The sequence below is a fragment of the Bos grunniens genome, chromosome 14, assembly GCF_055505025.1.
Source record: "Bos grunniens cultivar Pamir isolate PY7600 chromosome 14, Bosgru_T2T1.0, whole genome shotgun sequence".
Lineage (NCBI taxonomy): Eukaryota > Metazoa > Chordata > Mammalia > Artiodactyla > Bovidae > Bos > Bos grunniens.
Window position 1 is genome coordinate 82,481,453 of NC_141178.1, and position 27,860 is coordinate 82,509,312.

At 43.9% G+C, this 27,860-nt stretch overlaps 1 protein-coding gene across 1 annotated transcript; it reads right to left on the reverse strand.

Annotated features, from left to right (window-relative positions):
- Window positions 1-227: 227 nt before the first annotated feature.
- Window positions 228-27,469, reverse strand: GML (glycosylphosphatidylinositol anchored molecule like). Its single transcript, XM_086337586.1, has 4 exons — window positions 27,357-27,469; window positions 7,478-7,556; window positions 6,778-6,885; window positions 228-700 (listed from the first exon to the last, which is right to left on the reverse strand). Exons 2-4 carry the CDS (start codon window positions 7,536-7,538, stop codon window positions 402-404), a joined length of 468 nt encoding a protein of 155 aa, XP_086193712.1. The 5' UTR covers window positions 7,539-7,556; window positions 27,357-27,469; the 3' UTR covers window positions 228-401.
- Window positions 27,470-27,860: the final 391 nt, after the last annotated feature.

The following is a 27,860-nucleotide window of genomic DNA, read 5'->3' on the forward strand; positions in this document are numbered from 1 at the left end:
CCGCCATCCCCACCTGAAGACTGGGAGCGTGCAGGCTCGGGTGCCTCAGGGGCATGTGGTCTGAGCAAACCTGGGGCCGCTCTTTAGGTGGGCATGTAGACCAGGCCCTGTGACGCTTTTGCTGTTACTAAAATACTCCACCTCTGCTCACTAAAGTGGCAAGAGGTTGTGTGAGGTGACACCTACCGAAGGGAAGAAAGATCAAACGTTAAAACCACAAAGAAATCTCTGAGTCCACAGAACCTGAACGATTCTGGTGTTTATTTCTCTCTGGAAACAATTCCTAAATGGGGAACTCATCAACTCGGGGCTCCAGGGGTCAGTGTCTGGCTCACAAGACAGTAAAGGACAGCTACCTTGTGACAGATGCGGAGATAGTCAGCCCCCCCAAAGGAGGCCTCTCACGTCAGTGTGTTCCTGACCAGGATGGAGACGATGCTTAGGAACACAGTGGATTGTACCAATTGCGCATTTCCTTCGATATCCTCTTCAAGTGGATAATCGAGTGTGATGTCCCTCTCCAGATTAGTAGGTCCTCCAAAATTGCACATGTTCGAACCACAACAATGAACCCAATAGAAACTGTTAAATCTATGAGTCGTCTTTCTTCTGGGGGTTTCCCGAGGCTCTTCGGCTCTATATAGAAATGTGCAGTTAAATGTACAGTTCTTGTAAACGAGTATTTCCCGAGAATTCAAACCTAAAAAAGAACAGAAATGAAAATCACAGATTTCACGCTTTCAACATCCAAATATCGAAGCACAGTTATCTTAACTAGCTCCATCCCTAAATATTGTTGTTGTTCTGTCGTGCAGTCATATCTGACTCTTTTCGACCCCATGAAGACAGCACGCCAGGCTTCCCTGTCCTTCATTATCTCCTGAAGTTCGCTCAAACACGTGTCCACTGACTCATGATGCCATTCAACCATCTCATCCTCTGTATCCCCTTTCTCCTCCTGCCTTCAACCTTTCCCAGCTTCAGGGTCTTTTACAATAAAGCGACTCTGCGTCAGGTGGCCAAAGTACTGGAGATTCAGGGACTCTCAAGATCTTCTGTAACACCACAGTTCAAAAGCATCAATTCTTTGGTCCAGATATCACATCCATACACGACTACTGGAAAAACCATAGCCTTGACTATAAGGACTTCTGTCGGCAAAGTGATGTGTCTGCTTTTTAATGTGCTGTTTTAGATGTGTCACACCTTTTTTTCCCAAGGAGCAAGCATCTTTTAATTTCACCATTCTGCAGTCACCATTCTTAGTGATTTTGGATCCCAACAAAATAAAATCTGTTACTGTTTCCATTTTCCCCCCCATCTATTTGCAATGAAGTGATGGGACTGCAGGCCATAATCTTCATTTTTTGAATGTTGAGTTCTAAGCCAGCCTTTTCCCTCTTCTCTTTCATCTTCATCAAGACTCTTTAGTTCCTCTTCACTTCCTGCCATTAGGGTGGTGCCATCTGCATATCTGAGGTTGCTGATATTTCTCCTGGCAGTGTTGATTCCAGTTTGTGATTCATCCAGCCTGGAAGTTTGCATGATGTAATCTTTGAATAAATTAAATAAGCAGGGTGACAATATACAGCCATGATGTACTCTTTTCCCAATTTTGAACCAATTCGTTGTTAAGTCTGGTTCTAACTGCTGCTTCTTGACCAGCATACAGGTTTCTCAGGAGACAGGTAAAGTGGTCTGGTATTCCCATCGCTTTAAGATTTTTCCACAGTTTGTCGTGATCCACACAGTCAACGGCTTTGGTGTAGTCAATAAAGCAGAAGGAGATGGTTTTCTGGAACTCTCTTGCTTTTTCGATGATCCAACAGATGTTGGCAATTTGATCTCTGGTTCCTCTGCCTTTTCTAAATACACCTTGTATATCTGGCAGTTCTGGGTTCCTGTAATGTTGAAGCCTAGCTTGAAGGATTTTCAGCATCAACCTGCTAGCATGTGAAATGAGTGAAATAGTGCAGCAATTTGAACATTCTTTGGTGTTGCCCTTCTTTGGGACTGGAGTGACAACTGACCTCTTCTAGTCCTGTGGCCACTGCTGAGTTTTCTAAATCTGCTGGCATATTGAGTGTAGCACTTCAACAGCATCATCTTTTAGGGTTTGAAAGAGCTCAGCTGGAATTCCATCACTTCCACTAGCTTTGCTCTTAGCAATGGTTGCAAAGGCCCACTGGATCACACTCTTGGATGTCTGGCTCTAAGTAAGTGACCATGCCGTTGTGGTTATCCAGGTCATTAAGACCTTTTTTGTATAGTTCTTCTGTGTGTTCCTGATGCTTCTTTTTTGTCTCTTCTGCGTCTCTTAGCTCCTTGCCATTTCTGCCCTTTATGGAGCCCATCTTTGCCTACAATGTTCCCTTGGTATCTCTAGTTTTCTTGAGGAGATCTCTGGTCTTTCCCATTCTATTGTTTTCCTCTATTTCTTTGCACTGTTCACTTAAGAAGGCTTTCTTATCTCTCTTTGCTATTCTCTGGAACTCTGCATTCAGGTGGATACATCTTTCCCTTTCTCCTTTGTCTTCCACGTCTCTTCTCTGTTATTTGCAAGGCCTCCTCAGACAACCATTTTGCCTTCTTGTGTTTGTTTTTCTTGGGGATTGTTTCGGTCACCACCACCTGTACAATGTTATGAACGTCCGTCCATCCATAGTTCTTCAGGGACTCGGTCTTTCAGATCGAATCCCTTGAATCTATTTGTCACTTCTACTGTACAAATTATTTTATTTAGCTCACACCACAGTGGCCGAGTGGTTTCCCCTAGTTTCTACAATTTAAGTCTGAATTTTCCAATAAGCAGTTCATGATCTGAGCCACAGTCAGCTCTGGGTCTTGTTTTTACTGTTGTATAGAGCTTCTCCAACTTTGCCTGTAAAGAATATAATCAATTGGATTTTGGTATCGATCATCTGGTGATGTCCACATGTGGACTCACCTCTTGTGTTGTTGAAAGAGGGTATTTGCTATGACCAGTGCATTCTCTTGGCAAAACTCTGTTAGCCTTTGCCCTGCTTCGTTTTGTACTCCAAGGACAAAGTTGTCTATTACTCTACATATCCCTTGACTTCTTACTTTTGCATTCCATTCCCCATGATGAAAAGGACATCTTTCGGTGTGTGTGTTAGTTCTAGAAGGTCTGTGGGGCTTCCCAGATGGCACTAGTGGTCAAGAACCTGCCTGCCAATGTAGGCGATGTAAGAGATCTAAGTTTGATCCTTGGGTCGGGAAAATCCCCTAGAGCAGGGCCCGGCAACCCATTCCAGTATTCTTGCCTCAATAATCCCATGAACAGAGGAGCCTGGCGGACTACAGTCCACAGAATTGCAGAGAGTCGGACACAACTGAAGCAACTAGCATGCACACATGCTAGAAGGTCTGGTAGGTTTTCATAAAACCGTTCCACTTCAGCTTCTTTGACATAAGTGGCTGGGACATAAGACTTGGATTACTGTCACGTTGAATGGTTTGTCTCGGAAACAAACCAAGGTCATTCTGTCACTTTTCAGACTGCCCCCAAGTACTGCATTTTGGACTCTTTGGTTGACTATTAGGGCTACTCCATTTCTTCTAAGCGATTCTTGCCCACAGTAGTAGATATAATGGTCATCTGAACTAAATCTCCCATTCCCGTCCATTTTAGTTCACTGATTCCTAAAATGTCAATGTTCACTCTTGCCATCTCCGGTTTGACCACTTTCCTGTTGGACAACATCCAATTTACCTTGATTCATGGACCTAACCTTCCAGGTTCCTATGCAATAGTGTTCTTTACAGCTTCAGACTTTCACCACCAAACATCTACAACGCAGGGTTGTTTCTGCTTTGGCTCAGCCTCTTCATTCTTTCTGGAGCTATTTCTCTGCTCTTCCCAGTAGGATATTGGATACTAACCTAGGACGTTCATCTTTCAGTATCATTTGCCTTTCCATACTGTTCATGGGTTCTCAAGGCAAGAATGGTGAAGTGGTTTGCCATTCCCTTCTCCAGTGGACCACGTTTTCTTAGAGCTCTCCACCATGACCCATCTGCCTTGGGTGGCCCTGCACTGCGTGGCTCAGAGTTTCATTGAAATACACAAGGCTGTGATCCATGTGACCTTTTTGATTAGTTTTCTGTGATTGTGGTTTTCATTCTGTCTGGCCTCTGATGGATGGGGATGAGAGGCTTGTGCAAACCTCCTGATGGGAAGGACTGGCTTTGTGGAAGACCCGGTCTGGCTCTGGTGGGCAGGGCCTTGCTCAGTAAACCTTTAATCCAATTCTCTGCTGATGGGTGGGGTGGTGCTCCCTCACTGTAGTTTGGTCTAAGGCAGCCCAGTCCTGGAGTCTGTAGTGTCTATGATAGGCTGCAGGCTCTATGGTCAGGAGAATGGTAATCTCCTCCAAGAGGATTTACGCCAACATGCTACACCTCCCAGGACTGCTGTGGCCTGTGCCCCTGACCCCACAGCAGGCCACTGTCAACCCACACCTCTGCCAGAGACTCTCAAACATTCACAAGCAAGTCTGCCTTGGTCTCTTGTGGGGTCACTGCTCCTTTCACATGAGTCCTGGTGCACACAAACTTTTATTTGTTCAGTTCAGTTGTTCAGTCATGTTTGACTCTTTGCAACCCCACGGACTGCAGCATGCCACGCTTCTCTGTCCATCACCAGCTCCCAGAGTTTACTCAAACTCATGTGCACTGAGTGGTGATGCTATCCAACCGTCTCATCCTTTGTCGTCCCCTTCTCCACTCATCTTCAATATTTCCCAGCATCAGGGTCTTTTCCAGTGAGTCGGTTCTTCACATCAGGTGGCCAAAGTATTGGAGTTTCAGCTTCAGCATCAGTCCGTCCAGTCAATGTTCAGGACTGATTTCTTTTAGGATGGACTGGTTGGATCTCCTTGCAGTCCAAGGGACTTTCAAGAGTCTTCTCCAACACTACAACTCAAAACTATCAATTCTTCAGCACTCAGCTTTCTGTATAGTCCAAATCTCACATCCATACATGATTACTGGAAAAGCCATAGCTTTGACTAGATGGACCTTTGTAGGTAAAGTAATGTCTCTGCTTTTTAATATGCTGTCTAGTTTGGCCACAGCTTTTCTTCCAAGAAGCAAATGTCTTTTAATTTCATGGCTGCAGTCACCATCTGCAGTGATTTTGGAGCCCCCCAAAATAAAGTCTCTCACTGTTTCCATTGTTTCCCCATCTATTTGCCATGAAGTGATGGGACCAGATGCCATGATCTTAGTTTTCTGAATGTTGAGTTTTCAGCCAGCATTTTCACTCTCCTCTTTCACTCTCATCAACAGGCTCTTTAGTTCTTCTTCACTTTCTGCCATAAGGGTGGTGTCATCTGGGTATCTGAGGTTATTGATATTTCTCCCGGCAATCTTGATTTCAGCTTGTGCTTCATCCATCCCAGCGTTTCTCATGATGTACTCTGCGTATAGGTTAAGTGAGCAGAGTGACAATATACAGCCTTGACATACTCCTTTCCTGATTTGGAACCAACCACTCTGTTGTTCCATGTCCAGTTCTAACTGTTGCTTCTTGATCTGCATACAGATTTCTCAAGAGGAACGTCAGATGGTCTGGTACTCCCATCTCTTTCAGAATTTTACACAGTTTGCTGTGATCCACACAGTCAAAGGCTTTGGCATAGTCAAGAAAGCACAGGTAGATGTTTTTCTGGAACTCTAATTTTTTCGAAGATCCAATGGATGTTGACAATTTGACATCCGGTTCCTCTTTGTTACAAGGCCTTAAATTCTTTTGAAAAATGTTTATGTATTCCATAGTTTGGGCCACATCAGGTCTTAGATGCAGGATGTGGGAGCTTTCCTTGTGGCACCCAGGCTTCTCTCTCCTTGTGGCCCACGGGCTCCAGAGCATGAGGGATCATTAGTTGTAGAAGACGGCCTTAACCGCCCTGCCACATGTGGGATCCCAGTTCCCCAACCAGGGTTGAACCCACGTCCCGTGCACTGAAAGGTAGATTCTTAACACTGGACCACCAGGGAAGTCCCCAGTGCCTAAACTTCTCGAGTAAGCAAGAATATTCAGGTCCACTAGAATTTTCATTACCTCATCAACAACTTCACCTGGGGATGATTTTCCATCTACACTGCCAACTTATCTAGGCACCTGGCCTCCCTAAGTAAGTTTACAGTCCCTTGTAAGGAAGCTATACAAGGGAGTCGCTCTGTTCATTATTTGTCATAAGGAATCTAGGGACCCAGAAATGAATGGAGACCAGGAAATATGTTTTTGCTGATGTCCCAAAGATCATACAGACCCTCAACAAGAAAGCGCCTATAGCATGGTCTTCTGCTGATAGTCTGCAGTCGCCATGGCCCTTCTACGTCAGCTCCTTGTGTGGTAAGCACTTTCCTGAGGGATCTAGGTGCATCCACGTTTTGGGCCTGCTTTGTTGGAAAACCTTCCGGAGGACCACGCTCCTGTGGGAAACAAGGAATTGCCTAAGCTGCACTGGGGAATCTACCTCCTTGACCAGGGATGGCCAAGGAGTGGAGGCCTTGAGTGGCAGCAGTCCTTCCAGCCCCTGAAGACACGGCAGGACACCTGTGGACACATGGGCCCACGTAGCAGGCTATGTGTCTCTGCAAGAGGCTATTACTGCCTGCCCTTTAATGGCGCTGAGCCTCAACATAGAAACACGCTCTCGGGATGGGTACAGAGAAAAGAGTGACGGTGTCCCCTGAAACTGCATTGATGGGGTGACTCGTTAAGGAGTAAGAAGGTAATCTGGTACTTACGCATGGAGACAGTAAAACAGCGCCTAATATCATAAGGACACGTTCTCTTAACTGGACAATGGAAGGTGTTTTTCACGATACACTCATGGCATTGTACATTAAAGGTCCCTAGATAAAAGAGAACAGAGTCAGACTCCACCTTCATTGCCACTCACTGCATCTGCCCAGCAGCCAGACCCTTCCCTCAGCCTCAAGGACTCCCTGAGGCTACACAGCTCAGTCCTCAGTGGGCTCCGAGCCTGGGCAGCATGAGCTTCCTGGACACCAGGACGCCAGGTACACCCAGGAGTTTTTTCTTCTCAGAGACAGGTTCTCAGGAAAGCTCCCAGCTGTCAGGACTGTGAGCCTCTGCTCTGTTGATGGACCCACCTTTTCACAGGTCCCTTATGTAGTCATAAGGGACCAAAGCCTCCCTGAGTTCCCTGCACCCAGCCATGCCCGCCTGTTCCAAAGAGGAAGGGCCACAGCCAGAGACTCCCCCGTGCCCACCCTGCGGCCCTGCATCCACTGGTCCTTAGAGGGGCTTCCCTCCATCCTGACCCTCCCCCTGCTCCTGGACACCCTGTGCTCACCAACTGCACAATTGCTAAGATGGAGATCTCAGCTGGCTAAAATGGTGAAAATTCCATTCAGACCCTTAAAATGACCCCAATAAAGTCAAGTCTCATCCTCTTCAAGAAACAGAAGCACTGATACTCACAGGGCTCGACGAAGCCCAGTGGCAATCCCATGAAGAGGAGGAAGGCAAAGAGGAGCATCATCCCTGTGAGGGCTTGAACCTGTAGGTGAGGAAAGCCAGGGCACAAGTCAGCAAGTGTGTGGCTCTTGTAGCCACTTCTGGTCTCTCATCTGAGCAGCACGAGTCCTGGCCACCCTTCCCACCTTCCAGCACCTCTGGCTCTCGGCTGAGTATGGCTCTGGGTAGTGACGAGCTTGCAGCCCTTTCCTACACACAGTGGCTTCGCCTCGCTCAAGCCTTCATCCTAGATGAAGACATGCTCCTACTCTCCATCAGGCAGAGCGTGAGGCTCAGAGTGGTCTGGGGCTGTCTCCTCGTGGCCCTCACACTCCACAAGGAACCCCTGATCTCCCTGTGGTGTCCCGACCTCAAGGCTGACCTGTGTGAAGAGCTGGAACATGCTCCATTCAAGTACTTCTAACTTGTATGAGCTCTGAGACAGAGGTAGAGGGCCGTGACAAGAGAAGAGGAACTAGTGGAGAAGAAGCTAGAAGCCCAGTGCCTGTGCTAGGAAGCATGGACCACATGCCATCATGTCTCCCGGGGACTGGGGGTCACATGGCTCCACATTTCTAGAGGCGGGGCCCTGTGGCTCGTCACCCAAGCCCACACACCAGCACTGGCTGGAGGGAAAGCCCCCCCCAGCACCAGGAGTGCCCGCACCTGAAACATTTCCTTGTGGGGACTCATCAGCAACCTTGAAGCCTCCAATGTCTACGGTCCTTCCGGATATTCCCTCCCAGTCCCCAGGGGCCCCGTCTCCCTTGTCAACCAGGGGATTTGCCCTTTCTGCTCAGGGGCTCCTGTCTGAGGGACATGCCTCGCCTGCTGCTGCCTGTCACCCTGAGGAGACCCAGGGGCAGCCCCTGACAGGTACCTGCCATGAGACCAGCTGAAGCCCAGGATGGGGGCTGACTGTGCATCAGCCAGCCATGCTCCTCGGGTGGGGACCATCAGTGTCCTGCCCCGGGCCCCTGGCTCTCTTCACGCATGCTCTCTCAGGGATGGCTGGGCCTCAACCTGCTTATGGACAAATGTCCTCCCACTCGAGGTGAATTTGGGTCAAAGCAGCAGGTGCAGAGGACCAAGACTGAGGAGGGGATCCGAGTCATTGCCCTGCAGGGGCTGCTGATCTGCCCAGCCAGTCAGCCTCCCACGTGGTACCACCGTCTCCATGTCCAAATCCCTTCCCACCCATCCTGTCTGCTCTTCTTACATCTGTCCCTTCCTTCAAGCCACCCGTGCTCCCACTGCCAGTCTCGAGGGCAGCTCAGACCCAGAACCACCCCAAGTGCTCCCGGAAGAGGAGCCTCAGATAGAGAAACTGAGGAGACTGTCATATCCACCATCTCATCGGGACAGCGAGGGAGAGAACAAGACTGTGGAGGAGTAGGTGGCCATGGAGTACGTCTGTCTCCACGGATACATCAGGAATACACCTTTAGACACAGAAATGCATCCAGAACTCCAGCTGAGAGTGGAGAGGAGCGCCTGACCAGTGGAAAACAATATACAAAGCCACGCAAAACTCAGTAGGACAAAGGAACTAGAGGGATAAACAGGACTGTTAGCAGGACTGGACCTGCCCTCAGCCAGTGGGGGAACTGAAACAGGGGTCTGATCTCGACACTGGGGCGATTGTCTGAGCCAGACCAGAAACATTTAAGGCTCAGAGTGAAACAGCTGTTCCGTGGCCACCTAAATGGAATGAGAACCAGAGAGTCCTTTCCACAGCCATACATACCCCAGACAGGGACGTAGGTCCCCTGGAAGGCGCATCGACTGGTAGCTGGACCTTAGGGATTGTGGAGCAACCCCAGGGCAACGGCTGCTGTTGACTGTGCGAGACACAGCGAGGGGATGTGAGCAGGGAGACTGTGGTGGGAAATGCCTGTGCAAGAAAGCCAGGCAGCCATGGAAGCAAGGCGATACTGCTGAGTCACGTGCAGGGCATGAAGCCATCACCATAGCTTCTCTCTCTCCACACACCAGCATCGGCAGCTGAACAACAGAGAGGCTGGCCCATCAAACGCCTGACACACTGAACCACAGAGGAGGACCCCGCCCAGGGTGCCTCACCAAGTGCCTAATGTGCCGATCTACAAAGTAGACCCCAGGCAGGGGGGCCCCTCTATGTGCCTGATGCGCCAAACAACAGAGAAGGACCCCAGGCAAGGGAATCCTCTAAGTGCCTGAATGGGCGGAACTACGGAGAAAGACTGGCCAAAGAGGCCTTCTGATCGCCAGCTACAAGAGGCTTGAAAAAAGACTCTGATAGGGCCATAACTCCTGTGGCAGAGGCAGTCCATGTCCCTGCACACTTGGTGCTCCAGGGTCATCGCAAGCCAAGCAGCTGTGCCACCTTCACGTTCAACTCTAACTGGGGCAAAGCTGCAGCAGGCAAAAAAGTCTTGTATCTACACACACAGGGGCGCTTCGGTAGTGTCCCAACTCTTTGCGATCCTGTAGACTGTGGCCTGCCAGGCTTCTCTGTCAGGGAAGGGGGTTCTCTAGGCAAGAATACTGCAGCAGATGGGCTAGTACTGGTTGCCATACCCTTCTAGAGCACTATATTTTCCACTGCCCTAGCTGCCAATTCCCCTGAGTACCTATGCTGCCAGAACCCCTGTGACCCAAGCAGCTGCACCACCTCCACACCTGGCCCTCTCAGGGGCAAACCCAAGTCCTCTAGGGCAGCCTCAGGAGCAAACCCCAAAGGACAACCCACATGCACAGGTGGAAATAAAACCACAACTGAAACCCAGGAGCAGTGTGGCTAAGGAAGAAGACCCAAAACCTTCCTGCCAGCCTTACAAGCTGCAGATTAAATCCACAGGATCAACTAGGCAGACTCTGTGTCTACAGTATACATAAAAAGACATTGAGAGCTCTCACAAAAGAAAATGCACTAGTTCTGATAGCTGTGGACACTGAAAACAAGAACACACAGGAGTAGGACCAGATTAGAATATGAGATGCCCCTGCAGCAGGTCCAGAGACCAGCACAGTGTTGGAGGGCATCCTAGGAAGGTGAGGTGGACTGTGACTCCCAGTGAGGGAAAGGACTCTGACAGCAGCCACTCAAGAAAAACATTTATTATTCTGTTTTTTAATTAATTAATTTACTTTATTTTACAATATTGTATTGGTTTTACCATACATTGACTTGAATCTGCTGTTGGTGTACATGTGTTCCCCATCCTGAACCCCCTTCCCACCTCCCTCCCCATCCCATCCCTCTGGGTCATCCCAGTGCACCAGCCCCGAGCACCCTGTATCGTGCATCGAACCTGGACTGGAGATTCGTTTCACATATGATAATTCACATGTTTCAATGCCATTCTCTCATATCATCCCGCCCTCACCCTTTCCCGCAGAGTCCAAAAGACTTCAATGCATCTGTGTCTCTTTTGCTGTCTTGCATACAGGGTTATCATTACCATCTTTCTAAATTCCATATATATACCTTAGTATACTCTATTGGTGTTTTTCTTTCTGGCTTTTTTCACTTTGTATAATAGGCTCATTTCATCCACCTCATTAGAACTGATTCAATTGTATTCTTTTTAACGCCTGAGTAATATTCCATTATGTACATGTACCACAGCTTTCTTATCCATTCGTCTACCAATGGACATCTAGGTTACTTCCACGTCCTGGTTATTATAAACAGTGCTGCGATGAATCCTGGGGTCCATGTGTCTCTTTCCATTCTGGTTTCCCCAGCGTGTATGCCCAGCAGTGGGATTGTTGGGTCCATATGGCAGTTCTGTTTTCAGTTTCTTAAGGAATCTGCACACTGTTCTCCACGGTGGCTGTACTAGTTTGCATTCCCACCAACAGTGTAAGAGGGTTCCCTTTTATCCACACCCTCTCCAGCATTTATTGCTTGTACACTTTTGGATAGCAGCCATTCTGACTGGCGTGAAATGGTACCTCATTGTGGTTTTGGTTTGCATTTCTCTGATAATGAGTGATGTTGAGCATCTTTTCATGTGTTTGTTAGCCATCTGTATGTCTTCTTTGGAGAGATGTCTGTTTAGTACTTTGGCCCACTTTTTGATTGGGTCGTTTATCTTTCTGGAATTGAGCTGCAGGAGTTGTTTGTCTATTTTTGAGATTAATTCTTTGTCCATTGCTTCGTTTGCTATTATTTTCTCCCATTGTGAAGGCTGTCTTTTCACCTTGCTTATAGTTTCCTTTGTTGTGTAGAAGGTTTTAATTTTAATTAGGTCCCATTTGTCTATTTTTGCTTTTATTTCTAATATTCTGGGAGGTGGGTCATAGAGGATCCTGCTGTGGTTTATGTCAGAGCGTGTTTTGCTTATGTTTTCCTCTAGGCGTTTAATAGTTTCTGGTCTTATGTTTAGATCTTTAATCCATTTTGAGTTTATTTTTGTGGATGGTGTTAGAAAGTGTTCTAGTTTCATTCTTTTACGAATGGTTGACTAGTTTTCCCAGCACAACTTGTTAAAGAGATTGTCTTTCCTCCATTGTATATTCTTGCCTCCTTTGTCAAAGATAAGCTGTCCATAGGAGTGTGGATTTATCTCTGGGCTTTCTATTTTGTTCCATTGATCTATATTTCTGTCTTTGTGCCAGTGCCATACTGTCTTGATGACTGTGGCTTTGCAGTAGAGATTGAAGTCAGGCAGGTTGATTCCTCCAGTTCCATTCTTCTTTCTAAAGATTGCTTTGGCTATTCGAGGTGTTTTCTATTTCCATACAAATTGTGAAATTATTTGTTCTAGTTCTCTGAAAAATACCATTGGTAGCTTGATAGGGATTGCATTGAGTCTATAGATTGCTTTGGGTATTATACTCATTTTCACTATATTGATTCTTCTGATCCGTGAACACGGTATATTTCTCCATCTGTCTGTGTCCTCTTTGATTTCTTTCACCAGTGTTTTATAGTTTTCTATATATAGGTCTTTTGTTTCTTTAGGGAGATATATTCCTAAGAATTTTATTCTTTTCGTTGCAATGGTGGATGGAATTGTTCCTTGATTTCTCTCTGTTTTCTCATTGTTAGTGTATAGGAATGCAAGGGATTTCTGTGTGCTAATTTTATATCCTGCAGCTTTACTATATTCATTGATTAGCTCTAATAATTGTCTGGTGGAGTCTTTAGGGTTTTCTATGTAGAGGATCATGTCATCTGCAAACAGTGAGAGTTTTACTTCTTTTCCAATCTGGATTAGGATAAATGCCCACCAAACCAAACAAAAGAGGAAGAGATAGGGAATCTACCTGATAAAGCATTCCAAATAATGATAGTGAAAATGATCCAAAATCTTGAAAACAAATTGGAGTTACAGATAAATGGCCTGGAGACAAGGATCGAGAAGATACAAGAAAGGTTTAACAAGGACCTAGAAGAAATAAAAAGAGTCAATATATACTGAATAATGCAATAAATGAGATCAAAAACACTCTGGAGGGAACCAACAGTAGAATAATGGAGGCAGAAGATAGGATAAGGGAGGTAGAAGATAGAATGGTAGAAATAAATGAAACAGAGAGGAAAAAACAATTAAAAGAAATGAGGACAAGCTCAGAGACCTCTGGGATGATGTTAAATGCCCCAACATTCGAATCATAGGAGTCCCAGAAGAAGAAGACAAAAAGAAAGGCCATGAGAAAATACTTGAGGAGATCACAGTTGAAAAGTTCCCTAAAATGGGGAAGGAAATAATCACCCAAGTCCAAGAAACCCAGAGAGTCCCAAACAGGAGAAACCCGAGGCAAAACACCCCAAGACACATATTAATCAAATTAACAAAGATCAAACACAAAGAACAACTATTAAAACCAGCAAGGGAAAAACAACAAATAACACACAAGGGGATTCCCATCAGGATAACAGCTGATCTTTCAATAGAAACTCTTCAGGCCAGGAGAAAATGGCAGAACATACTTAAAGTGATGAAAGAAAATAACCTACAGCCCAGATTACTGTACCCAGCAAGGATTTCATTCAAATATGAAGGAGAAATCAAAAGCTTTACAGACAAGCAAAAGCTGAGAGAAATCAGCAACACCAAACCAGCTGTCCAACAAATGCTAAAGGATCTTCTCTAGACAGGAAACACAGAAAGGGTGTATGAACTCTAACCCAAAACAATAAAGTAAATGGCAACGGGATCATACTTAACAATAATTACCTTAAATGTAAATGGGTTGAATGCCCCAACCAAAAAACAAAGACTGGCTGAATGGATACAAAAAAAGACCCCTATATATGTTGTCTACAAGAGACCCACCTCGAAACAAGGGACACAGAGTGTCACACTTTCACAAAGTGAAAGTGAAGGGCCGGAAAAAGATATTCCACGCAAATAGAGACCAAAGAAAGCAGGAGTAGCTACATTCATACCAGAGAAAATAGACTTTAAAACAAAGGCTGTGAAACGAGACAAAGATGGACAGTACATAATGATCAAAGGATTGATCCAAGAAGAAGATATAACAATCATAAATATATATGCACCCAACATAGGAGCACTGCAATATGTAAGACAAAGGCTAACACACATGAAAGGGGAAATTAACAGTAACACAATAATAGTGGGAGATTTTAATACCACACTCACACCTATGGACAGATCAACTGGGAAACACAAACTTTAAATGACACAATAGACCAGTTAGACCTAATTGACATCTATAGGACATTTCACCCCAAAACAATGAATTTCACCTTTTTCTCAAGCGCACATGGAACCTTCTCCAGGACAGATCACATCCTGGGCCATAAATCTAGCCTTGGTAAATTCAATAAAATTGAAATCATTCCAAGCATCTTTTCTGACCACAATGCAGTAAGATTAGATGTCAATTACAGGAGAAAAACTATTAAAAATGCCAACATATGGAGGCTGAACAACACACTGCTGAATAAACAATAAATCACAGAAGAAATCAAAAAGAAATCAAAATATGCATAGAAATGACTGAAAATGAAAACACAACAACCCAAAACCTACGGGACACTGTAAAAGCAATGCTGAGGGGAAGGTTCATAGCCATACAGGCTTACCTCAAGAAACAAGAAAAAAGTCTAATAAATAACCTAACTCTACACCCAAAGCAACTTGAAAAGGAAGAAATTATGAACCCCAGGGTTAGTAGAAGGAAAGAAATCTTAAAAATTAGGGCAGAAATAAATGCAAAGGAAACGAAAGAGACCATAGCAAAAATCAACAAAACCAAAAGCTGGTTCTTTGAGAAGATAAATAAAATTGACAAACCATTAGCCAGACTCATCAAGAAACAAAGGGAAAAAAATCAAATCCACAAAATTAGAAATGAAAATGGAGAGATCACAACAGACAACACTGAAATACAAAAGATCATGAGACTATTATCAGAAACTATATGCAAATAAAATAGACAACTTGGAAGAAATGGACAAATTCTTAGAAAAGTACAACTTTCCAAAATTGAACCAGGAAGAACTAGAAAATCTTAACAGACCCATCACTGGCACAGAAATTGACACTGTAATCAGAAATCTTCCAACAAACAAAAGCCCAGGACCAGACAGCTTCACAGCTGAATTCTACCAAAAATTTAGAGAAGAACTTACACCTATTCTACTCAAACTCTTCCAGAAAATTACAGAGGCAGGTAAACTTCCAAACTCATTCTATGAGGCCACCATCACCCTAATACCAAAAGCCGACAAAGATGCCACCAGAAAAGAAAACTACAGGCCAATATCACTGATGAACATAGCTGCAAAAATCCTTAACAAAATTCTAGCAAACAGAATCGCACAACATATTAAAAAGATCATACATCATGACCAAGTGGCCTTTATCCCAGGGATGCAAGGAATCTTCAATATCCACAAATCAATGTAATACACCACATTAACAAATTGAAAGATAAAAACCATATGATTATCTCCACAGATGCAGAGAAAGCCTTTGACAAAATTTAGCATCCATTGATGAGAAAAACCCTCCAGAAAGCAGGAATAGAAGGAACATACCTCAACATAATAAAAGCTATATATGACAAACCCTCAGCAAACATTATCCTCAATGGTGAAAAATTGAAGGCATTTCCCCTCAAGTCAGGAACAAGACAAAGGTGCCCACCCTCACCACTACTATTCAACATAGTTTTGGAAATTTTGGCCACACCAATCAGAGCAGAAAAAGAAGTAATGGAAAAACATTTATTATTCTTATGTTTTGACTTCTTCTGTATATTCTTTTGGATTTTTCTTCTTTCCCTCCACCCCCCCTCACCACTGTAGTTATCAATTTTCTTTGTACTATGAAATCTGGTTAACCTGTTGAGCTTTTTTTTTCTCAGTCACTTTTTTTTATAGTTGTTATAAGCCTCTGCCTCTACAATGGGCTTTTGCAGTTCTGTGGAGTTTTCATTTTTTTTCTTTTTCTTTTCTCTTTAAAAAAACTTTTAAAACCTATTATTTTTTCTTCATTTATTCCTTTGCTTTTCCTATTCTTTCCCCCTTGAAGTTCATCTTAAATGTATATAAATCTTCCTCATCTACCTCTATTTAACTTTGCACATCTATTCTTTCTTTCTTTCTTCTCAACATATTTGATAGCTTTATTTTCATTGCTTTATTCCCCAATTGGCACCTTGCTTTAGTTTTGCTTTCCAGTTCGTTCTCTAGTTAGTTTTTTTCTGGTAGATATAATTTTTGGTTTCTTTTGTTCGCTGGGTCAATCTATTGTACTTTATATTTGTTGGACTGTTTTGATTTTGTTTATGTGTGTATATGGGGAAACAGTGGAAACAGTATCAGACTTTATTTTGGGGGGCTCCAAAATCCCTGCAGATGGTGACTGCAGCCATGAAATTAAAAGACGCTGACTCCTTGGAAGGAAAGTTATGAGCAACCTAGATACCATATTCCAAAGCAGAGACATTACTTTGCCAACAAAAGTCTGTCTAGTCAAGGCTATGGTTTTTCCAGTGGTCATGTATGGATGTGATAGTTGGACTGTGAAGAAAGGTGAGCACCGAAAAATTGATGCTTTTGAACTGTGGTGTTGGAGAAGAAGCTTGAGAGTCCCTTGGACTGCAAGGAGTTCCACTAGTGCATTCTAAAGGAGATCAGTCCTGTGTATTCTTTCCAAGGACTGATGCTAAAGCTCAAACTCCAGTACTCTGGCCACCTCACGCAAAGAGTTGACTCATTGGAAAAGACTCTGATGCTGGGAGGGATTGGGGGCAGGAGGAGAAGGGGACGACAGAGGATGAGGTGGCTGGATGGCATCACCGACTCAATGGACATGAGTTTGGGTGAACTTCGGGAGTTGGTGATGGACAGGGAGGCCTGGTGTGCTGCAGTTCACAGGGTCGCGAAGAGTCAGACCCGACTGGGTGACTGAACTGAACTGAACTGATGGGTGTATATGTATACATGTATATTCAGTCACACTTTTTAGTGTTATAAACCTCTGCCTCTACGATGGGCTTCTGCAGTTCTGTGGAGATTTCCTTTTTTATTTTTTTCCTTTTTCATTCTTCTTCGATTTTTTACTTTCCTCTTTTTCCAATTTTCAATTTTCATTTTTTGAAACATATCATATATTTTCTACATGTATTCCTTTCTTTGCCTTTCTGACTATTCTGTTCCCCTTGCAGTTAACCTTTAATGTATGTAAATCTTCATCTACCTCTTTTTAACTTCGCACAACTATTCCTTCTTTTCTTTCTTTCCTTTCCTCTCAACATATCTGTGGGTTGTGTTTTCATTGCTTTATTCCCCACTCGGCACCTTGCTTTAGTTTTGTTTTCCAGTTCGTGCTTTAGTTAGTTTTGTTCTTAACTGCTAAATATAATTTTTAATTTCCTTTGTTTGCCAGGTTAATCTACTGTACTTTATTTTTGCTGGACTATTTTCATTAGCTCATGGGTGTATGTGTGTACATTCCATTATTTTAATCCTTATTTGCCTGATTTTGTAACTGCCAAACCCCATTTGTGTGGGGTTCATCTTTGGTTTCTTGTTTTGGGATATTTGTTTTAATCTCACTGAATGCCATAACAAACCACTTGCGGAATCTTGTTCCTGACCAGAGATCAAGCCTTGAGCCTTTGGAGTGGGAGCACTGACTCCAAGACCCTAGACTACCAGAGAACTAGCCCAAGGGAGTATCAAATGGTGAAAAGTCACACAAAGGAAACAAAAGGTCTTGAATACAAGACCCAGCATCACCCAACCACTAGTAGCACCCTGGGCAACATGTCTCATCTAAATAACGAACAAAACAGAAATACAAACCCAATCGTCAGCAGACACGATTACCACTTCACTCAGCCTTGCCCATCAGAGGAAAAACAAACAAACAAAAACTCAGCACAAATCTCACCCCAAGAAAAGCTTACACAAACCACTGGACCAACCTTAGGAAGGCAGAAACCAAAAGGAAGAAAGAATTCAACCTTGAAGCCTGGGAAAAGGAGACCTCAAACACAATAAATTTTAAAAAGTAATGAAAAGGCAGAGAAATACTACACATATGAAAGAACAACCTAGAAACACAGAAGTCCAAATAAATGGAGAAGAAATAGGCAAACTACCTGAAAAAGAATTACAAATAATGATAGTAAAGATGATCAAAAACCTTGAAGACACAATGGAGAAAATGCAAGATTCAATCAACAAAGACCTAGAAGAATTAAAGAATAAACACACAGAGGCAAAAAACACAATTACTGAAATTAAAAGTATTCTAGAAGGAATCAATAGCAGAATATCTGATGCAGAAGAACGAATCAGTGAGCTGGAACATAAAATGGTGGAAATAACTTCTGAAGAGCAGAATAAAGTAAAAAGAATGAAAACCACTGACGACAGTCTCAGAGACCTCTGGGACAATATGGAACTCACCAGCATTCGAATTATAGGGGTCCCAGAAGAAGAAGAGAAAAAGAAAGGGTATGAGGAAATTTTTGAAGAGATTATACTTGAACATTTTCCCAACATGGAAAACGAAATAGTCAATCAAGTCCAAGAGGCACAGAGTCCCATACAGGGTAAACCCAAGGAGAAACACGCCAAGACACATACTAATCAAACTAACAAAGACTAAACACAAAGAACACATATTAAACACGGCAAGGGAGAAGCAACAAGTAACATACAAAGGAAACCCCATACGCTTAACAGCTGATTGTTCAGCAGAAACTCCGAAGGCCAGAAGGGAATGGCAGGATATATTTCAAGTACTGAAAGGAAAAAAAATCTACGACCAAGATTACCGAGCCAGCAAGGATCTCATTTCTTAACAGAATTCAGTACTATCAGACCAGCTTTACAACAAACGTTAAAGGGACTTATGTAGCCAAGAAATGCAAGAGAGGAAAAAAGATCTACAAAGTCCCAAACAATTAAGAAAATGGCAATAGGAACATATATATCAATAATTACTTTAAATGTAAGTGGACTAATGCTCCAACCAAAGGATACGGACTGGCTGAATGGGCACAAAAGCAAAACCCATATATAGGCCGTCCACAAGAAACCCACTTCAGACCTAAAGACACATATAGACTGAAAGGGAGAGGATGGAAAGCTATAGTTCATGCAAATGGGAAGCAAAAGAAAGCTGGAGTAGCAATCCTCATGTCAGACAAAATAGACTTTAAATTAAAGAGGATTACAAGAGATAAAGAAGGACACTACATAGTGATCAAGGGCTCAATCCAAGAGGAAGACATAACAATTATAAATATCTATGCATTCAACATAAGAGCACCTCAATACATAAGACAAACACTAACAGACATAAAGGAGAAATTGACAGGAACACAAGAATACTAGGAAACTTTAACACCCCACTCTCACCAATGGAAAGATCATTGAAACAGAAAATTAATAGGGAAACAAAAGTCTTAAATGATACATTAGATGAGATGGACCTCCTTGATATCTTCAGGACATTCCATCCAAATGCAGAAGAGCACACCTTCTGCTCAAGGACACATAGAACATTCTCCAGGACGCTTGAGACTAGATATCAATTACAAGAAGAAAAAAAAAAAGTATAAGAAACACAAACACTCGGAGATGAACAACACGTTTCTAAATAACCAGCAGGTTACTGAAGAAATCAAAAGGGAAATCAAAAAATTTCTGGAAACAAATGACAATTGAAAACACAGCTCAAAACCTGTGGGATGCAGCAAAAGCAGTTCTAATAGGGAAGTTTATAGCAATACAATTCTACCTCAAGAAACAAGAAAAACCTCGAATAGACAAACTAAATTTACACCTAAGACAACTGGAAAAAGAACAACCACCCCCGCCCCCAGGAATTAGTCGAAGGAAAGAAATCATAAAGATCTGAGCAGAAATAAATGAAAACGAAATGAAAGAAACAAGAGTAAAGATTAACAAAACTAAAAGATGGTTCTTTGAGAAGATAAACAGAATTCAGAAACCTTTAGCCAGATTCAAGAAGAAAGAAAAAGAGAAGAATCAAATCAATAAGATTAGAAATGAAAAAAAACAGAGGTTATAACAGACAATGCAGAAATACAAAGGATTATAAGAGACTATTATGAACAACTATATGGCTATAAAATGGATAACCTGGAAGAAACGGACAGATTCTTAGAAAACTTCAATCTTCCAAGACTGAACCAAGAAGAAATAGAAATTATGAACAACCCAGTAACAAGCACTAAAACTAAAGCTGTGATCAAAAATCTCCCAAAAAACAAAGGCCCAGGGCCAGATGGCTTCACAGCAGAATGTATCAAACATTTAGAGAAGAGCTAATGCCTATCCTTCTAAAACACTTTCCAAAAATTGCAGAGGAAGGAACACTTCCAAATTCATTCTACGAGGCCACCATCACTCTGATACCAAAACCAGATAAAGACAAGACAAAATAAGAAAACTACAGGACAATATCACTGATGAACATAGATGCAAAAATCCTCAACAAAATTTTAGCAAACAGAATTCAGCAACACATCAAAAACCTCATAAACTGTGATCAAGTTGGGTTTATTCCAGGGATGCAAAGATCCTTCAATATATGCAAATCAATGTGATACACCATATTAACACACTGAAATACAAAAATCATATGATCATCTCAATAGACGCAGAAAACGTCTTTGACAAAATTCAGCACCCATTTATGATGAAAACTCTTCAAAAAATGGGCACAGAAGGAACCTACCTCAACATAGTAAAGGCCATATATGACTAGCCTACAGCAAACATTATTCTCAATGGTGAAAAATGAGAGCATTTCCCCTAAGATCAGGAACAAGAAAAGGGTGCCCACTTTCACCACTATTATGCGACATAGTTTTGGAAGTCCTAGCTACAGCAGTCAGAGAAGGGAAAAAAAAGGAAAGGAAACAGATATGAAGAGAAGTAAAGCTCTCACTGTCTGCAGATGACATAATACTGTACATAGAAAGCCCTAAAGATAGTATCAGAAAACTACTACCGCTGATCAGTGAGTTTAGCAAAGTTGCAGGATACAAAACCAATACACAGAAATCACTCCACTTCTATACACTAACAATGAAAAATCAGAAAGAGAAATTAAGGAATCAATCCCATGCACCATTGCAACAAAAAGAATTAAGTATCTGGGAATAAACTTACCTAAGGAGACAAAAAACTCTATACCGAAAATTATAACACACTGATGAAAGTAATCAAAGATGACATCAACAGATGGAGAGATATTTCATGTTCCTGGGGAGGAAGAATCAATATTGTGAAAATGACTGTACTACTAACACAAACTACACAGTCACTGCAATCCCTACCAAATCACCAATGGCACTTTTTCACAGAACTAGAACAACAAATGTCACAGTTCATATGGAAACACAAAAGACCCCGAGTTGCAAAAGCAGCCTTGAGAAAGAAGAATGGAGCTGGAGGATTCAACCTTCCTGACTTCAGATTAAACTACAAAGCCACAGTCATCGAGACAGTATGGTACTGGCACAAAAACAGAAATATAGACCAATGGAATAAGATAGGAAGCCCAGAAATAAACCCATGCACCTATGGGTACCTTAGTTTTTGACAAAGGAGGCAAGAATATAGAATGGTGACAAAACAGCCTCTTCCATAAATGGTGCTGGGAAAACTGGTCAGCTACATGTAAAAGAATGAAATTAGTACACTTCCTAAAACCACACACAAAGATACACTCAGAAGGGATTAAAGCCCTAAATGTAAGGCCAGGAACTATATAACTCTTAGAGGAAAACATAGGCACAACACTCGATGACATAAATCAAAGCAAGATCCTCTATGACCCACCTCCTACAGTAACAGAAATAAAAACAAAAGTAAACAAGTGGGACCTCATAAAACCTTTTGCACAGCAAAGGAAACTATAACCAAGGTGAAAAGACAACCCTTAGAATGGAAAGAAAATAATAGCAAATGAATCAACTGAAAACGATTAATTTCCAAAACATACAAGCAGCCCATACAACTCAATACCAGAAAAACAAACAGCCCAATCAAAAAGTGGGAAAAGGAACTAAACAGACATTTCTCCAAAGAAGACATACAGGTGGCTAACAAACACATGAAAAGATGCTCAACATCGCTCATTATAAGAGAAAGGCAAAGCAAAACTATATTGAGGTATCACCTCACACCACTCAGAATGGCCATCGTCAAAAAGTCTACAAACAGTAAATGCTGGAGAGGGTGTGGAGAAAAGGGAACGCTCTTGCACTGTTGGTGGCATTTAAATGGATACAGCCACTATGAAAGACGGTATGGAGATTGCCTAAAAAACTAGGAATGAAGCCACCATATGACCCAGCAATCCCACTCCTTCCTCAGGCGTGAACCCTGAGGAAACCAAAATTGAAACAGACACATGTACCCCATTGTTCACTGCAGCACTATTTACAATAGCTAGAACATGGAAGCAACCTAGATGTCCATCGACAGATGAATGGATAAAGAAGTTGTGGTAAATATACACAATGGAATATTATCCAGCCATTCAAAGGAACACACTTGAGTCAGCTCTGATGAGGTGGATGAACTCAGAATCTATTATGCAGAGTGAAGTGAGTCAGAAAGAGAAAGATAAGTATCCTATCCTAACACATATACACGGAATCTAGAAAAGTGGTACTGAAGAACTTTTTACAGGGCAGCAACGGAGAAACAAACATAGAGGATAGACTTATGGACATTGGGAGAGAAGAGGGTGAGATGTATGGACAGATCAACATGGAAACTTATGTTACCATATGTAAAATCGACAGGCAACGGGAATTTGCTGTATGGCTCGGGAAACTCAAACAGGGGCTCTGTACCAACCTAGAGGGGTGGCATGGGGAGGGAGATGGGAGGGAGTTTCAAAAGGGAGGGGATATATGTAAACCGACAGCTGATTCATGTTAAGGTTTGACAGAAAAGAGCAAAATTCTGTAAAGCTATTATCCTTTAATTAAAAAAAAAAAGTTAAAAAAAAAAAGACAATGACACCCCAGGGCTTCCCTGGTGGCTTACAGAGTAAATGGTCCACCTGCCTGTGCAGGAGACACCACTTCAATCCCAGGTCCAGGAAGATCCCGCATGCCGCAGAACAGCGAAGCCTGTGCGTGCCACAATTACTGAGCCTGCGATCGAGAGTCCAGGAGCGGCAACTCCTGAACTCCTCCAGCCCAGGGGCCCAAGCTCTGTAAGAAGAGATGCCAGTGTGATGAGAAGCCACGCACCACAACCTGAGAGCAGCCCCCCGTGATGCAACTAGAGAAAAGTCTGCACAGGAAAGAAGACTCCGCACAGTCAGAAATAAATAATCACATATTATAATCACTAATTATTATAGAAATGGAAACCAAAACTCTAGTGAAGAAATATCACGTCACACTCGTCAGAAGGACCATCATATAAAAATCTACAAATAATACATGCTGGGGAGGCTGTGGAGAAAACGGAAGCCTCCTACACTGTTGATGGGAATGTAAATTGGTGAAGCACTCGGGAGAACAGAATGGAGGTTCCTTAAACAGTGACTATCACAGCTGCATATCATCCTGCAATCCCTCTTCTGGGCATAGATTTGGGAAAACTCGTAAGTCAAAGACACACAGGTACCCCAATGATTACTGCTGTACTATTTACAATAGCTAAGACATGGAAGCAGCCTAAATGTCCACTGACAAAGGAAGAGGTGAAAAAGATGATGCAATATTACTCAGCCATAAAAAGAACTAAATAATGCCATCTTCAGCAGTAGAGATGGATGGACCTAGAGATGATCATGAGGCTTCCTCGGTGGCTCAGCGGAAAAGAATCCACCTGCCAATGCAGGAGATGTGTGTTTGATCCCTGAGTCAGGAAGCTTCCCCCGGAGAAGGAAATGACAACCCACTTCAGAATTCTTGCCTGGAAAATTCCATGAACAGAGCAGCCTGGGGGGCCACAGTCCACAGGACTGCAAAGAGTCGCACGTGTCAGAGCGACTGAGCACACACCCAGCTTGCTTACAGGCTTCTGGCAGTCCTCCCAGGTCACTAAGGAAGGTCACTTCCTGACAAGCACAGGAACCTCAGGGTGGTCTGGGACCCTCGAGAAAGGACAAATTCACCCAAACCTTAGGTATTGCAGACAACATCTGATGGCAAATAACTGAACTGGCTCCTCAGCCTCGAGCGGGCTTCAGAAGTCCAATCAGTCACTCCTCATGAAAAGTTCCAGCAAACAGTGTTTTAAATTTTACATGGTCAACCTCGATTCTTGTTGCACTCATTGGAATGATCAAGCCAAGTTGACTGCAACTAGACTAACTGGCAAATGCAGTCTCACTATGGTTGTCTCCGACAGAAATGGGGGTATCCGAGGAGAGAAAAAATTATGTTTTGGTAATACCGCTGAATGAATATCAGGTTCTACTTCTGCTGTCTACCTTTGAGGTTATGTTTCTGAACTGTAAACTGGACTAAACCCTGAATTCTTCTAGTCCTGTTCCCTCATAATTTGGCTACATCCTTCCAAACTAAAATTTCCTGTTTTCTTCCCACCCTCTTGACTTGCGGTCATTAAGAACTAAAGCTGTCCTTTTTTGAAAGCCATGCAATACAGGTGGACAACTCTGTCTAAACTTCTCAGCAATTACCACAACAGCTCATGTATAGACAGTCATGGTGCCTGTTGCCATGTGGGCCACTCAGGACCATCACTCAAGACCTTCAAACCGCAAACCAGGAAAGTCTGTCAATTTGCCACCACCTGCCCTCTAGGTAAACACTTCAAATCTGACATGAGAGCTCTGCTTTACTGGCCGCACTCAACACTCAGAAACTGGTTTACCACTGGCTCCCATCATTCACCGTTACTTCCTTCTTTTTCCATGGCAACGCCTCATTAAATACCCAGCTTCTCCCACAATGTAGGGCTAACTTAAGAACGTCAGCTGCATCACTGCCCCCTAGAATGAGACACAATTACTTACCTGACCTCTGTTCAAGACTAAGTGTGTAATTCAATGAAAAATGGGGACACCTGCCACCTCAGCTTTAATGTGTGAACATTCCAGGTTAAGCTGAAGAGGACACTAAGAGGGCTTGAGGTACACCTCCACAAAATACACCAACTCTGCATAATGATTACTTTGCTTCAATATGACTTAACAAACACCCAGTACAAGAGGACATGCTCTGATCCTACTTTGTTCCCCTGAAAGGAAGAGGCAAAACTCCCAGGGGAAGGTATTCCATCTGTGTGAGGAGGATTGGAGAGCATCCTTATGGTGGAAGACAGGGAGATACTGAGGCTGAATGGGGGCATAAACAAACTTTGTTACTTCTTCATTAATGTGGTACCACAGGGAAAAATCCCTCTTTCTTATAAATTCTTCTCAAATAATTAATCCTTTATCTAGAAGGTCACATAAACAGTTTCCTGTGATTGCTTCTTAGGTCCTATAGCTGTCGGGCCTCCATACATACAAAATTAAATTGGTTTTCCTTCTGTTAATAGGGCTGACATCAACTTGATTAGACCAGGCAAAGGAACCTAGAAGGCATTACAACCTCCAGAAAGAGAAAGAAACGAACATCCTAAGACAGAAACACAAAATATCTGAAATGAAAACTCACTGAACGGGACAAACAGATAAGCAGATGCTACAAAACAGAGCAATAGGAAATGTGAAGAAAGGTTTACACAAAATATCCAAACTGATACCCAGAGAAACGCAAACAAAGGAATGAACAGAACAGCCAAAGCGGGACTCATAGGTCAGAGTCCCACACCTAGTATCCACCTAACCAGAGTCCCGGAATGAGAGGAAAGAGAGAGTGCCAGTCTCTGAAGAAATAATGCCAGACACGACAATTTCCCAAGATGACTTGGGCCATCAGCCCACAGCCCAGAAAGTTCAGTGTGGCAGGTCAATAGGAAATCTCACACAAGGAAGATCAATCTTAGACGGACCACAGCTGAACAGTGGAAAACGATTCTTAGTCAGGGACAATGTGAACGTGAGCCAGAGGATACCCAGGCAGTACCTCCGGGCAGCAGCCATGTCTGGTCTTGCCACAATCCTCAGGGACAATCGCTTCCAAATGCTGTAGAGTGAAGACACTGTGCACCAGGACCTCTACTCTAATGAAGGGAAATGATACTTCAAAAATGAAGGTAAAATGAATATGCTTCAACACAAGAAGACTTCCCCTGTCTACTTACCGGCAGGTCCCACTACAAGACATGTTAGCTGCACATCCCAGTTAGAAATAAAGCACGTGAAACTAGAGCCCGAAGCAGACGGTGTAATAGAACCGAGATGTGGAAACGGCTCATTCGCATTAGTCAGTGTGAACTTGAAGGCAAAAAAGATAACAGGAAAAGAGACCGTAAGAGATGGAGGAGGATGGTGATTTCATGTCCATAAGGGACCGTGAACCTCAATCAGAGTACCATTCCTAACTACAGGGATATTAAGCAAGATAGGAGTCACCTCCCCTGTCTGCAAATTAAGAACACAGTTCCAAAATAATAATGCCCTCCCTACTTCCCACCCCCTTCATTCCCCGTAGAAAACACAACCTATTTTGGGCACCACGATAATAAAAATATTACAAAACAAAACCAGACCTAAACAGCCTCAAGACCCGGCAGGAAAAGTAGGGAGACAAGCATCCATCAGAAATGCTGCAGACCCGGGGTCCCGTATTCCATCTCCAAACCCAAGAAAGTGACGGCCAATTCAACCCGAAACGAAGGACCTAAAGCAAAATCAGCCGAGAACGCAAAGGGGAGGGAGTGCTATGTGCCAGGGCCGAGGCTGCTAGATGGACTGGGGCACCCCATGGGCGCCGGGTGCTTTGGGGTTCTGCGGTGTGAGTGGCACCAGCAGGATCCCGCATCCTTGTTCTAGGGCCCAGGGCCAAATCCCAGAATCTGCCGACACTGATCTCAGGCCGACCCCGGGCCTCTAGCACAGCCCCCACCTCCCGTTCCTTGCCCAACCTGCCAGAAGCGTCAACACTCCCCGTGTCTTGCCCAGAGCTCCGGACACCTAATCTCCTCCACAAGCCCCTGACTTCACTCTCCACCCGTCGTCTTGTTCTGGGCTACAACTGTCGTGTGCTGCTAGAAACGTCTCCGTGCTCCATGTCCTTCCCAGGCGTCCCCAACGTTCCCCGGGGGCATCCCATGTGCCGGCAGACCTTCTGGAACCCTCAGTCCCCGTGCTCAGCGAAGACCTTCTGGAGTCTTCCCTGACACTCGCGTCCTGCCAAGAACCGTGGAACTTCCCCGCCCCCGTGTCCCAGCCAGACCGTGGAATTTCCTTTCCACTGCCTCTCGACCCCACCCTCGTCTTGTCCAAACCTTCTGGCACCTTCCCGGACACGACCTCCAAGGGGTTCCACAGGCTATAGGTAGTGCGACCGCCGCGGGTGTGTGAGGACAGGCCTCCCAGGCTCGGCACCCACCCTCCACCCGGAAGCTGAGCGGCGTCTCCCAACGGGCTTTGCGCGGCTTCCAGAAGGTTTCTCCGCGCTCGGAGCGCCCCCAGAGGCACTCTTCGTCAGAGCGCCTCGTGGAGGTCGATGCCTGAAAGTGTTAGAGGACACGGAGCGGGGAGATGGTTCCAGGAGGTCTGGGCAGGAGCAGGGGTGGCGGGGCAGGTTCATGCCGTGACATACCCCAGCTTCACAAGTCTCCGTGACTGACAGTACTAGCGTTCCTTCTCTGTTAGAGTGAAACTGAGGGAGAATCATTACTCAAGAGAGAACCAACAAATCCGCAAATACTTGGTAACTAGTCCTAAACCAATTACACAGAAGAGAGGCCCCAGCGGATACTGGGTAACAGTAAGGTCTAAAGGATTGT

Coding starts and splice junctions, on each gene's coding strand:
- GML (XM_086337586.1), bottom strand. CDS start 7,538: ATGATGCTCCTCTTTGCCTTCCTCCTCTTCATGGGATTGCCACTGGGC. Junction 6,886..7,477: donor ACTGGGCTTCGTCGAGCCCT/GTGAGTATCAGT, acceptor TCTTTTATCTAG/GGACCTTTAATGTACAATGC. Junction 701..6,777: donor CTGTTTTACTGTCTCCATGC/GTAAGTACCAGA, acceptor GTTCTTTTTTAG/GTTTGAATTCTCGGGAAATA.